At 38.4% G+C, this 13,701-nt stretch overlaps 1 protein-coding gene across 1 annotated transcript in view; it reads left to right on the top strand.

Annotated features, from left to right (window-relative positions):
- klhdc8b (kelch domain containing 8B) overlaps window positions 1-13,701 on the top strand; it is a 94,580-nt gene that overhangs the window by 56,735 nt on the left and 24,144 nt on the right. The window contains exon 4 of the mRNA XM_015348005.2: window positions 5,991-6,215. Within this exon, the coding sequence (XP_015203491.1) occupies window positions 5,991-6,215 (225 nt within the window). The remainder of the gene's footprint in view (window positions 1-5,990; window positions 6,216-13,701) is intronic.

Raw genomic sequence — 13,701 nt, 5'->3', positions numbered from 1 at the left:
TGAAATAATGCAGGAGCCAGAAGGCACATATCCACAGCAATATATCATATATCAAAAAAACAATTTTTACTCCCAGTATTGGTGAAGTCCATTAAAACTGCTTGATCTGAGTTGGTATCCAACCATGATTTTAATAATAACTAGGAGAGTGTGAGGCATTATTTTTTCTCTTACCAGGTTTGTAACCATTTTAATTTCATGCTGTGTCTTTAGTATGTGTGGAAAGGTTAATGTCAAAGACAAGTACAGTATACTAACCTACAGTGGCCCAGAAGTGCAAAACACAAAAACAAAACTGATAGCACAGGCAAACAAAAAAATAACCCAGCACAAACAAAACTGATAGCACAAACAAAACAATGACATGACATAAACCAAAATGAGAGCACACACAAAAAAAGACTGCACAAAAAATAAGTGCACTACTCAAAATATGTTCAAAATGGAAATAGGTTCTGACAACAGACATGACAACTGTTGGAAGGTGAAAGGGGAAACTTAATATACCCAGAAATGCTGTGTACTGCTGCAGTAGCTTGATATTTTATGCAAAGTGAAGGTCTCCTCCGAGTTGGTTTTGCTGTGCCTCATTGTAGAAATCTTAAGTTTTGAGAAAAAGTTGTCCATTAATGAAAGATCACCAGGAATTTCGAAATGATGAACAGGTTCATGAAATTTCTTCAGACTGGTCATTTGTTTTTTTGAAAAATCACTTGCTACACTTTAACCTGTACAATGAAGCATGGGTATTTTGCCAGTCAGGAGTTTACCGGTCAGAGGTTTACCGACTTTGTCTCCATTATCTTGACAGACAATAAATCAAAAATAATAAAGCTGTACTGCCATGTACAGTAAGGTGAAAACACACCCTTGCAGTCCTGGAGGATAGGATTGAATTCTATGACTGTGTGAGAGATAGCGTTTGAATGTAGGAGAATTCATCTTTGTCTAGGAGGGATACTGTATGCGTCTGAAGCAGAAGCAGCTGTGATCAGTTTGTGGCAGGGGAAGAGCTGATCTTGTCGCATAGACATTCTTTGTATAGAGCTTTTCTGTACAGCTGTCTAGCTGTAGAATATAGTTGTTCATTCTGTTATTGGACAGCATAAGAGAATGTCTGTTCCCACTTTTTGTGGCTTTCGCAGTCTTCTGCAGAACAGACACTAGGTGGTATTTGTATTAGGATTAAAAAAACGGGATCTATTGAATTGTGAAAATTTTAATTTGAAAAGTACCGGTGAATTGACATGCCAGCCAGGATGAGATGCTACAGGGTCCAAAAATGCTAATTCCAGACTCAGAGATGTGCATGATGTGAAATTGCGATACTCTGGTAAGAACAGGTGTTACCCAAGGGAAGCAGCTTATCTAAAAAATCAATACTGGAGAATGTGTGATGAATATGAAAAAATCCTCCTAGGCCTCATTGTTAAAGAATCACTAGGAGCTGGAAAGAGATTAATCAGTATGAAAGTACTGTAATTCAAAGTGGGATTCAGGTTACAGTCTTCCTTCTGTATCAGAAGGTGAGAGTTCTGTTAGAGAAGATCGTAACAGCATAGCAGCCACATCACTCTGCAACTCACAACTGGCAACCCACTGAAGCTAAGCAGGTGTGAGCCTGGTCAGTACCTGGTTGGAGACCTCCTGGGAAAAAGCTAAGGTTACTGCTGGAAGAGGTGTTAGTGGGGCCAGCAGGGAGTGCTCACCCTGCGGTCTGTGTGAGCCCCTAATACCCCAGTATAGTGAAGGGGACACTATACTGTAAACAGGTGCCGTCCTCCGGATGAGTCCTGACTCTCTGTGGTCATTAAAAATCCTAGGGAGTTTCTTGAATAGAGTAGGGGTGTAACCCCGGAATCCTGGCCAAATTTCCCATTGGCCTTTACCAATCACGGCCTCCTAATAATCCCCATCTATGAATTGGCTTCATCAATCTATTCTCCTTCCCACTAATACCTGATGTATGGTGAGTGTTCTGGCTCACTATGGCAGCCGTCGCATCATCACTTTGGATTGTTCCTTCTTATTAAGTTTTTGATTGTTGTTTACAGGCATTTACAGGTAGCTATGTCCATGAGAGTGTTAAATAGTTTTGTCTTTTTCTAATAATGTCGTCTACCATGTTCCAATCGAATTGTTTGAGTGGTCGACGCCTAATGTGTGTTTGTCACTTAATTTGATGAGAAGCACATATGCAGTAATGTCCCTAATGCATCATAGCGTTGCTGTCAGAGACAGACTGACTGATTGATTGGTGGACTTTGTTCAGATCAGTTGGGGTTGATAAACTCACCTGTGCCAAGAGCAAGAAAGAGAAATAGAAAGACAAGACAACATCTGGAGAGCCCTGACTGTGAAACTTACAGGCTACTCCATGAACCCCTTTTCTGCTCTGTTGGGGAAAAAGAAAAAGAAAATCTTCTCCTGCAGGCAAACAGGCACCAAATGTCATTAAACATTTGCTGTGTAGTATTCATTTCCAATAATTCTATAGTAATTAAACTTGTATTTATTCTGGCCTCTGACCCCTCTTTCGAAGCTAGAGAACAGAAATTGACCTTTGATCTTAAAAAAATTTTAATTTTGCCCCAATAATTCCTTTTACAGGCTGATCTCAATGACGTTGCTCCTTTTGTATGTCCGTGACTTGGTTTCCACAGCCTTTCCATGATCCCGGAATGATTTCCATCTGGTTTTGTGCAGACATTGAACCCCACTGTGCACCTTTGTGCTCAACAATGCTTTCTGAGGGTGAGCCATATTTAAACTAATACTTAGCATCACCACAGGTGGCATGCTCATGTGAGTTATAACAAAGACAGTGGTGTTCAGTGTTCTACCTATTGAAACCAGTTGCCATAATTTCATACTGACTGCGTGTGCGTTAGTTCAGTGAAATGCCCTCATATCTGGCTTATGCTGTTATTGTCTTTAGCAGTAAAAAAGGAAAGCAGCCAAATTTACAGTTGATGAGTGCCTGTGTACATCTCTTTCACCTTGGATAATTTTTCAGTACTCTGCACAAACAGAAAGCAATCTTATCAAGCTGCCTGTGCTGAAATGAGCGTTGTAGTGATTTCAACTGAAGAACAGTAAAACAATTTGTTTGGCAATACTTTGACTTTAAAAAAAGTCTTTGCTTTAAATGCCTTGAAAAACGCCCTGGGGATGTTTGTTACCAATTATGTATCTAGTTGGATGTGCTTTCTCGGGAAATGATTGCTTTGTGAAATTATGACCTGGTATAACAGTCAAGCATCCTTTTATTTTGTGCTTTAACCAAAGGAAGAGATGGCTCTAAAAATAAAATAGGCAATAATAAAGGCGAAGATATTATATATACTTCATAATCTTGCTCTGTAAAATCCAGAAGAAAAGACATGCACTAGAAGGGCTCTTTTTTTTTTGCTTTTCAATATTTTTGTTACTGAATAATTTTATCTAACAAGAGCATCATCAGTGAAAACAACAACAAATGTAGTTTTAGGCTGGAATATTGGAGTGACTCCTTTGTGGCCTTAAAGATAATTTGCTTCAAAATGCTGTAACTTAATCTGCATATTACTTTGCTTTGCTGTACTGTGCTTGACAAAATCAAAAAATACAAGGACTATCATAATACTAGAGTTGTCTTGGGACTCTGTGATGATAGTTTTGGATTGCTAGTTTTCCCACAGATGTAGCTTTGAACAAAGGCATAATTATATGGAGGTTTTTTCTAATCCCCTTAAGTATGCTATTTGTTGTTGTACAATGTAAATGAGAGAGGCGCTATTTTAATTATCTGCTTGATATATTAGTTTAACCCTAAGTATATTAAAAATGCAAAAATATTGTTTTTATTGTTCAAAATGCTTGTACGTGTGAGGAATATTTCCTCATAAAGACCTACAATCTTTGATGTGCCAGTTTATTTTAAATAGAATATTAAAATCATGAATATAAAACGTGTAAACTATGTAAACTCGGGATCTTTGTCAAGATCCAGAACTCTTATCAAGTGCGTTATTTGTGATACCCTATTGTCCTCAAACCGTTAGAGTCTAGTATACATAATTTATGAAGCTTGCAAGCAATTTTTTATTCCTTGTTTTGTAGCTTTCGTTTGTTTGTTTTTTTCATCTCCTCCTGGAAAACAAGTGGTACTAACCCTGGCAGAGGATCAAAATCGTAAGGTAGTAAATGTGGCCTCCAGCATTCCTTTTTCTGGCAGAATTAGTGGATTTGAAGGCATGCTATAAATGTGACATTTTTTTTCACACTGCCTGACTCCATGCAGCATGTTTGCTGGAACTATTTCATCATCCTTATTTGGGAAATGAGGAATTGAGGGCCCACTGTTTGCAGTTGGTAGGCGGTTGTGGTGTGAGGAGTGTGGATAGCTAAAATGTTACTTAATTAAGCCTGGCATTTTATTAATGGGGTGTGGGGTATTTACATAGGGTTCAGCAAAGCCTGGGAGTATCTAACTAAAGCTGCAATTTTCAAGCACAATTCTTTCCCGGGTAGGGATTCACATTCTTCTTAAATAAGGTCTTTGTTTCTTTGTGATAATATTAAAAACTGCAGTAGTGTGCAGTTCTCTGTATAGCTCATAACGTACCAGTAAATATACCACTTGCCAGGTAAATTTAATGTTGTGTGCTTAAGAACATTTGAACTGTTACAAACAGAGGCCCATCTAGCCTGCTTTGTAACATCCACATAGGAATCTAAATTACACTTTTCAATTGATGATGATGATGCTTGTAGAGTATTGTAGAGTTTGGAGAGAGGTATTCTTTCAAAAGCAGAAAGTGATATATCCTTCTAATGTGATTTGTAAACCAGATACACAGGGTACAGTTTCAGCAGTGTATTAAACTTTATTTAATTAATCTTTGGATTGGAGAGTTGAAATGTTGTTGAATAAATGCTTTTATTTCTTAATATAAACTTTGCGCAGTGTTCGAGGGCTTTTGTGGAGTGCTTGGATGCAGTTCCAAAACAGGCTATCCACTGTAACTCAAGACATGTCGAGCTACATGGAGATAACACTGGGCAAGACTGTGTTTTGGCCATGGAAGAAGATTATGCTGAGTGTCAGGGGCATTAAAAATGTTGTTTATATTGAGGAGCAAAACAGTGCTTTATAGTCAAGAAGACCTTTTTTGTTGCAATGGTTTTTACAGAAACTGATTTCTGTGGCTGATTCAGTATGATATAACTAGCTGTTGCAGTTACATAAGACATACTGTAAGAACAAAGCAAAGTTAAGAAATGAGACGAAGCCATTTCATGTTTTGCCTATCCAAGGAACTCATACCATCTTCAGGACCCTTTAAATATTCTTTGAAACTGCTGAATTCAATTCATTTTATTTTGTCAATCATTGCATTGCATCAAGTTTTTTATTTATATTGTTTTCACATTATGAATTACTTGTATAGGAACATAAACCAGAAAATGTTTATGCGCAGGGATTACACTGGCTTTCATGTCATAATATCTGTGCTCTTAACACATTATAGAATGGCATCAGTTACCATTGAATATGAGCAGTGATATTTCCCTCACACTGAGTTTAAATTCTATATTCTTTCATGCAGTAAGATGGTTGTCATGTCAGATGAGTGTTTGCAGTCTCTCATTCTGTGTTACAGTAGAGGGAAGCAAATAATTACAGTGATAGGATTAAGTGTGTGATGATATGAAGATGCAAGACTGAGATGGGGGCTTATGTTTTGGTCTGTGTTCTGCGTGGGCTAAATAACACGAAGATGGCTTTCACATGCCATTCATAATGTCTACGAATCCTTTGGTATGTGCAATAATTAATTTTTTATTTGAGGTGCTGTGCTATTACATTGAAAATAAAACGGAGTGTTATGTACTGTAAGCCATTATTGTTTCCTTTCTTATTTTACACATTATCAAGCAGCAGAAGAACTGGGGTTCTTGCAACGTATTTCAATCACCTCTCTGTCTCTCTCTCTCTCTGCCGATAGGTGGAAGACAAGGTAAACTTCCTATTACGGCGTTTGAGGCCTTTGACCTGGAAGTGAAAAGCTGGACCCGGTTTCCTTGTATCCCGAGTAGGAGAGCCTTTGCCAGCTGTGCTATGACTGACAAATGTTTCTTCAGCCTTGGGGGGCTTCAGCAGCCTGGACCCCACAACTTCTACTCTCGACCCCACTTTGTCAGTGCGGTGGAAGTGTATGACACAGAACTGGGTGAGTCCAGGCTTTGCCAGTCGATTAATGCCAATGCAACAAGTTCAAATACTATTGTAACATCAACTGCTACCACTGCTGTTAATAAAAGGCTGCGATAATTGAAGGTATGAATAGAACTGGTAAATTATCAGTGGAAGATTATTGCATTTTGCTTGTCAATCTTAAAATGAAATGGAGCAGTTCTAACTTCTTATTTAGATACACAGCTCTTGGCTTTGCTTTTGAGAATCTGAGGTGGTGCTCAAGAACTGATATGTTTTAGGATTGCAGCATTATCACTGTGACATTAAATTGGGATAGTTGGTCCCCTACCCCTTAAATAGGCTAATACCGTGCCATAGGCTTGTTAATAAGGGGAACGATCCTTCTTTAGTCAGGTAAAAAGGCATGTTCATGCATTAATAACTTTTGGTAAAAAGAAAACTGATTTTGTAACCCCTCATGTAATAGTTTTCAGTCCTCTATATTTCCCAGCATGTTTTCAGCTATCTATACTGATATTGTGTTTGCAGTTTCATATCACAGCTTTTTACTGTACAGTTTCAGTACTTCATATTGTGGTAATCCAACGTCCCAGTCCCTTGGACATGGGGTCACGATGCAAGCAGCTTTAAAACTAGCAATGAAAAGAGTTTATGAATCCCGCATGTTAGTCAGGCTTCAGAATATTAAGCCCGAGGCAAGTGTTACTTTCCAATCATGGATGGAGTCACTGCAGCATTGGTTGAGATTGCAATAATAGTTTCAAACTTGAGTTAGTCACAATTAAGCGCCTCAGGTAACTGCATCAACCCCATTTGATCGCATTACTGCCTCAGAAGAATTGAAAAGCAGGGATGCAGAACCTCTTCCTATCCCTGTGTTGTCAGTTTAGCACTGGTGTTGTATTACTGTCCTAATTGTACTACCACAGGCACAGTATGTTTCACATTGATGTGCTAAGTGTTATTTTCTCTTGATAACTGCACCCCTGTTATTTACGGCATATTCTTTTATGCATCTGTGTGTTGAGGAAATAACTTACAGAAGAGAGACTTTGTCCAATTTAGCAGGTTTATTAAGAGGGAGGGCTCCATTGTTGGGCCACACCTGGAATCTGTGAAGCAAATAATACAAAGTTGATCCCGAGGAAGGCCACACTTATAGTGGGGAATGTGTGGCATCCTGTCCACGCAGGGATTTTTGATCAAAAAGCCTCTTCAGTGTCGCTTTTTAGCTCCCAAATGCACCACAGAGAGGATTAGATCTTTTTAACCCATTGCTCTCCATGCACTAAAATATATATATATTTTTTGTCTATTGATGTTTACTATTTTTACTATTCTTGTTTTAAGAGTAATTGTAGTGTATTGTATGGTTTGATTAGTTGTGGCAATGTACTGTGTTGTGTGTCTGTTTTTGCAGTAATTGTTATGTCTGTGTAGTGTTTTTTTATGGTTATTTACTGCATGTCTATGAGCTGTGCTGGCAACTTAATTTCCCCCTTGAGGATTAATAAAGTATATTGTATCATACTGTTGCTATTACTGGCAAATCAATTATCTTTTGGCTATATTATGGATTTGTGCTGGAGAAAATAAGTATTTATTCATATGTTTATTGCTGTATAGAACTGCGTTGTTTTTTAAAAGCATCTCTGAAACACCCCTATTCCTCAAGTGTATTTTTAATTAATTTATAGTGATAGCAAGTACAGTAACACACATTATTTCCCTCCATTGTGTTTTCCACCATTTGGAAAAATCTTTTACCAATTACCTTTCACAATGAGAGATGGGGCTGGCATACAGAAAAAAAAAGATTTACAGAGATTTACGTTTTCTTGTCTGATTAATGAAAGTAACAGTGGAAGCAATGATACGTCTTGCAAAAGGGACTGATGTGCAGACATGCTGTTTACCCTTTTTAAGCCTCTTGGCTTTCAGACTGCTCTGAAATATGTATTAATTCTGCACCTGGTTTCACAGTCATTACCTGCTCTTGCACTTTATCTGTAAAATTACCTTAGTTCACAGTGAGTGGTCACAGAACATCCCCAACAGCACTGATGGGTATTGAAAGTGCTCAAGACCTTAACCCCCAGCAATTCACATCTGCTGTGATTTTTTAACTTTCTACATTTACAATGCATTCTTGTCAAAAACCTGAAATGAACACCATGTACAATCCTTTGTACTTGCGTGAAATCTAAAATAAGTGTTTCTTCCTGTGACAGTTTGTATTCGGTACTCACTATGGTAAAAATCTTTGTTCTCCATCACATGCAGGGTGTGAAGAAACATGGGACTCATTAGGTTGCATTTTTAATGCAATTTGGAGATTAAATCAACTTTACTTCTCTCAGCTATGAAGTAACCTGCTGTGTATTTATTAAAATCTAAATTTTTGGAATGCTCCTTTCAACTGCTGATCTGCGAGTTAAGTAATAGTATTCTTCTAGCTTTTAGCAGCCAGATGACTTCACAGCCACCCAACAATAGCAATACATTAACATAAGTGGATGGAGCCACGGCTTTCTGCACATGGGAGTGCTGTCTGAGCTGCTTTATTAACAAGACAGGAAGATAAGTTGAATAGCAAAGAAGGATTGTTTCACTTCTAATAGTGTTTCTGAGCCACTCCTTCCCCGTTTTGACATGAAAGGCCAAGTTCTGCACTTACTGTATGTCCTACAATGCTATCATGTTACCTGATTGCTGGTCTATTAAGAATCATGCAGCCAGAATGGGAACAACAGATTTTGAAATAGACACAGCTCCTCCTGATAGACAAAGTCCTAGGAAAACACCTACTGTAGTTCATAACTGGAGCTGCTGCCATTCATCTGGCTAATGATTGGAAACCTGCGGCAATGGCCTGTCGTACCTGCAATCTTCAGAATGAAGGAGTGTCTTTGCACTTGCACGTGAGCCATTTGTAAGACAGAAAAGATGTTGTCTTGGACGACCTGACATTGGGACTTGACCCAGGTACTATATTGTATGTGCTGTGCTCTGCTGTTTCACCTGCTGCTAGGTACACCCGAGGATGCTTGTCTTTTCGATGTACATGCCTCAGCGATGGCTACAACTAGCTCGGGAAGATCTCCTCATTTCAAACGCTGACATACACAGCTTTTAAGCTTTATTTGAAAAATGCAACTATTGCATGAAAGCACTCTACCATGACTTGTTTTTATACGGAACAGGGAATACACACGGTCCCATGGTGGACACAGTTTAATCCTATTTCTTTGAGTTACATCCCTTGAGAGCTAAATGTCCCATACTGCTGTCCTGAGAAAGCACAGAGTAATTTGTGGTTTATAATCCAAATAAACATCACAAGCATCGTCACCGGTTGTTTGAAGAAAAATAGGTCACTGCTTAATGGCTTTGCCAGTGAAGAAAATCAGTAGGGAGCATTAGGTAATGAGTGTACTGTATATCTTTATTACGCTATACTGCTGTTGCTGGCATTGAACTGTAGAGTGCCAAAGGAATTAGAATGCAAAGGAGAAATTAATCCTTAACAAAAGTTAAATGTATTCACCTGGTCAAATTCTAACAAGCCTTGAAAATGATTGTTGCCGCTCTGAGGAGTAAATTTTAGCTGAACTGAAGTGGAACTAACAATTTAATGCAAAGTTAAATTGCATGTAGGCTCCACACTAGCCAAGTAATGTTTATCTTATATTTTGTGTGGAACCTAGAGGTTAAAACCACCCCCACAGGACAACAAACTGTCAAATGAAGATCTGGAAAAGCGTTTTGGAGTTGAGCCCAAGATTTTGCAATCAAAGTTTCTCTTTTTCTATCTGCATCCTGGGTGTAAATATCTCACTCTTGTCTTCACATTCAATGTTGATTATTTTACTACTTACTGTATAACTGTATACTAAGCTGATGTGTGGTGAGCGTTCTGGCGCACTATGGCTGCCGTCACATCATCCAGGTGGATGCTGCACATTGGTAGTGGTGGAGGGGAGTCCCCATTACCTGTAAAGTGCTTTGAGTGGAGTGTCCAGAAAAGCACTATATAAGTGTAAGCAATTATTATTTTTAATACTAAGTTCCTTGCTGCCTCATTAGCTTGTGTGTCTGAGGTACTGTAGGGATGGTGATGATGCAAATATTTTAGAGCAGTAAAGGATCTGTTGGAGACTGTAAATGAACCCTGTGAACTGCAGAGGAATGTGTCCAGCAGGAATGTTGTGTTTATTTGAGCACAAATAAAAAGAAAGAGGTATAAAAAAGCATAATGTTTTTCTCCTTGCTAAGGTAGGCTTTTGTGTGCTTCAGCTTTAATTGTGTCCGACCGGAATACTAACAAAAGTGAATGGGTCACCACTTACTGTAAAAAGTCAAAAAACGGTTTTGCATGTGACAGATTGTGTTGCTAAGATCAATCATATATTTGATAGAAGTTTTGTAGGAGTCTTATTCAGGAAAGCAATGCACTTCTACTTGGCAATACTTTGGATGCAGTTCTGTCACTGGAGCAAGGTCATAAACAGATAAAAAAAGCTTTTGAGTCATAAATAACACAAACTGTACCATAACATTAATCTTGAATATGTCAATAGTAACCCTATCTGTGAATGGGACTGTACTTGTATTTCAAACTCTAAAATGAAGAACTTTTGGGTGATATTTGATCCAACTTGATGTGTGACCCACTTGTGCAACATATGGTAAAAACATAATTCTTCCATCAGAAAATGTGCTAGACTATAATGCTATGTTGTCACTAACTGTTGCTGAAAAGATGGTCAACATTTTCATCTTCTCTCAGATTGATTACTGTAAGATTGATAACTGTAATTTACTCAGAAATTCAGTTTCATTCATCTTCACAAACCATTCTTTGTCCACAGTATGTGGTCTTCACTAGTGGAGAATAAAATCTGAGCTCTTTTGAGTGATGGACAGCTTTATCGTATACAGGACGATCTAAATTCACTTGCCTTACATTATTTAAGTGAACTGGCAAAATACCTAAAATCCTGTCTGTTATGTACTCTCAGTTCCAGTTACACTAATTTAGAAAAGGCTTGCTCACTGCAAGAATTGTAAAGTTGAGTTTTAAGTATAAATCAATGCCTTGAAATGATATTGCAGTAAGAGAGCCTTGCCAGTATCTGTAATATTGTAGAGTGCTGAGATCTGGCTTAGTATTTGCAATATGAACCTGCACATTTTGCTTCTCCTCTCTGCCCTTTCCTGCCTTGGCAGACCCTGTAGTCACTGGAACAGAAGTGCCTTGAAGGCTTTAGTGGAGCATCTGAAAATACCTCACATTTACTACGTGGTGGCAAGAGGCTTATCATCAGAAGTTGAAATGGGTACTGACCTTTATCTCCCTATTCCCTCACCACTCCTCTGTGTCTTAGGCCTATAGAAGCTTTCTGCGTAGAGAGTATGAATTGCCGATATTGTCCAGTTTGCTGTATACTTCCTGCTGTATAAGTTATGCACTGTATTGTTCTGGGATTTGTATTTTAACATAAAATTAAAGAGGAATTAACATAAGCAAAATGTATACTTCCCAGCACATTCAGTACTTTGAGGATTTTGACCGTTGTTATAAAATGTTAATAAGAAACAAAAAGAGCTCATTCTCTTGTGATCTTCCATTTTAATTAAAAGAGGCCGTTAATTGCTACTGTAAATGCTTTTCTTTTATCTCTTCTTAACCTAATTCTCATGAACATTTTAAACCTTGTAAATTTGGATTTTTAAAGCTGAATGTGAATCTGTGTTGACGTTGCCCACATAAACGCTTACAATAAGTAGGATTTTGATCAGAGCTAACACACAATAAGTGGGAAGCTCGTAGCCTGTTTTCCAAAGGAAAAAGAAAAGTAGGTGTAAGACCGGATCAGGGAAGGGCTAGCTGTTCATAACTTTATTGCCTTCTTCTCCACGTATTGCATGGGTTAGACCTGAAGAAAGAATTCCCTTGGTCAGACACAGAGTTAGTCATTATCCAGCACAAGCTGTTGCCTTTGCCACTCTGCCCTTGAGATACTGTCTGCCTTCAGGCTCAGACAGCAGTTCAGAATCTATTGTATCTGTATTTCCACCTACAGTACTTCTACAGTGCAGTACATTAGTTAAGTAAACACCAAACTGAAGCCTATTGTCTCATCATGCTGCAGTTTGTCTCGGCTTCTATGGTGTTAACTACAGAGTCAGCTGAGAGAACAGAGACCGAGAGGAGACTGGCTCACTGCAAGAGTTGCCTCCAGCAATGCTTGTAACAAAATCATACATCTGGAGCTTAAGGGTACAACAACAGGGGCTGCGTTGGAGTGCTGCTGTCAGGAGTCCTGAACCCTAACCACTGATCTACACCAACAGCCACTGGCCCATAGATTAAATATGAAATGCTAAATTGAAATCAGACAGAACTTATTCTTTAATTGGTTATCTCTTTTTTTAATTCTTCTTACTCATTTGACAGTGTACCTCACAGGTTCAGGATGATATACCCATACATGCGTGCTGTGTCAAAGTGCAAAAACCTACAGATACTGAATTTAGCTCAAATCAATCTAAAGCAAAAGATTGGAATGTGTTTGGTGAAGAGGTGTGCAGTGCCTGTTGTAAAATCCAGTCAAGCCACTACAAGAAAGCAAGATACAGTATCTTTACCTTCTGTAGGTGGGCATCCGATACAGGATTTTATATTAGATCCTGTATCAGAAGCTTCATAATAACACTGTTATTATACTAGAAGAGCAGTAGAATTATTTTTTCTTAGAATCCCAAATAAAGACACCCTTGGCTTTTTTCATCTTTCTTTAGAAATGAGAAACTTTATTCACAAGGAGATAAAAACAGGGATGCTATTTCAGCACTAACCAAGACAACATCTTCCATTGCTGGAATGACAAAGACCCATTTCCACAAAAGCAGTGCATTTTGCTTGTTAATATTTGTATGATGACAACATAGCTGCAGTCTTTTCCCCATACACGTGTTTCTTAGACTTCATACCAATTTCTGTGTTGTTGTTTGAGTAGTAGAAGAGAAGAGGCTTGAACTTCACAATGCATCTCCTGTCTCACAGGGGACTCTCCCCCTGATTAGCTTGTTAAAGTACCTGGTGACGCTCTGAGAATATGTGATAGCGCAGAGATTGTCAGACTGACAACAAATTAAGTGTTTTAAAAGGGCCATCTGGGCCCTTGATCTGGGCCAGTGGATTAAAGTATTTGAAGGAGAAAGGATGAGAAAAAGAAACTCCTGGTAATCCATGAAGTCCTAATGCGGGGGAATGAGTGGCTCACAAAAGCCGGAGGAGCAAAAACAGTTGTGTTGAATACGGGATGTTTTTACTTTGGATTTCAAATGGACTATGAAGTTATGATTCCTCTCCTCCAGACAGTGGTCTTCGGGTATTGTAAAATCAGTGTGCAATCGGGTTTTGCAGTTACAATAAACATGCAGCAACTTCTGAAAAATAGTGTTCTTTTTTATTTTTTAAAAATAGTACTGAA

Source organism: Lepisosteus oculatus, chromosome 4 (assembly GCF_040954835.1).
Source record: "Lepisosteus oculatus isolate fLepOcu1 chromosome 4, fLepOcu1.hap2, whole genome shotgun sequence".
Taxonomy (NCBI): domain Eukaryota; kingdom Metazoa; phylum Chordata; class Actinopteri; order Semionotiformes; family Lepisosteidae; genus Lepisosteus; species Lepisosteus oculatus.
Note: the sequence above shows the minus strand (reverse complement) of the source record. Positions and strands in the feature narration are given on the sequence as shown.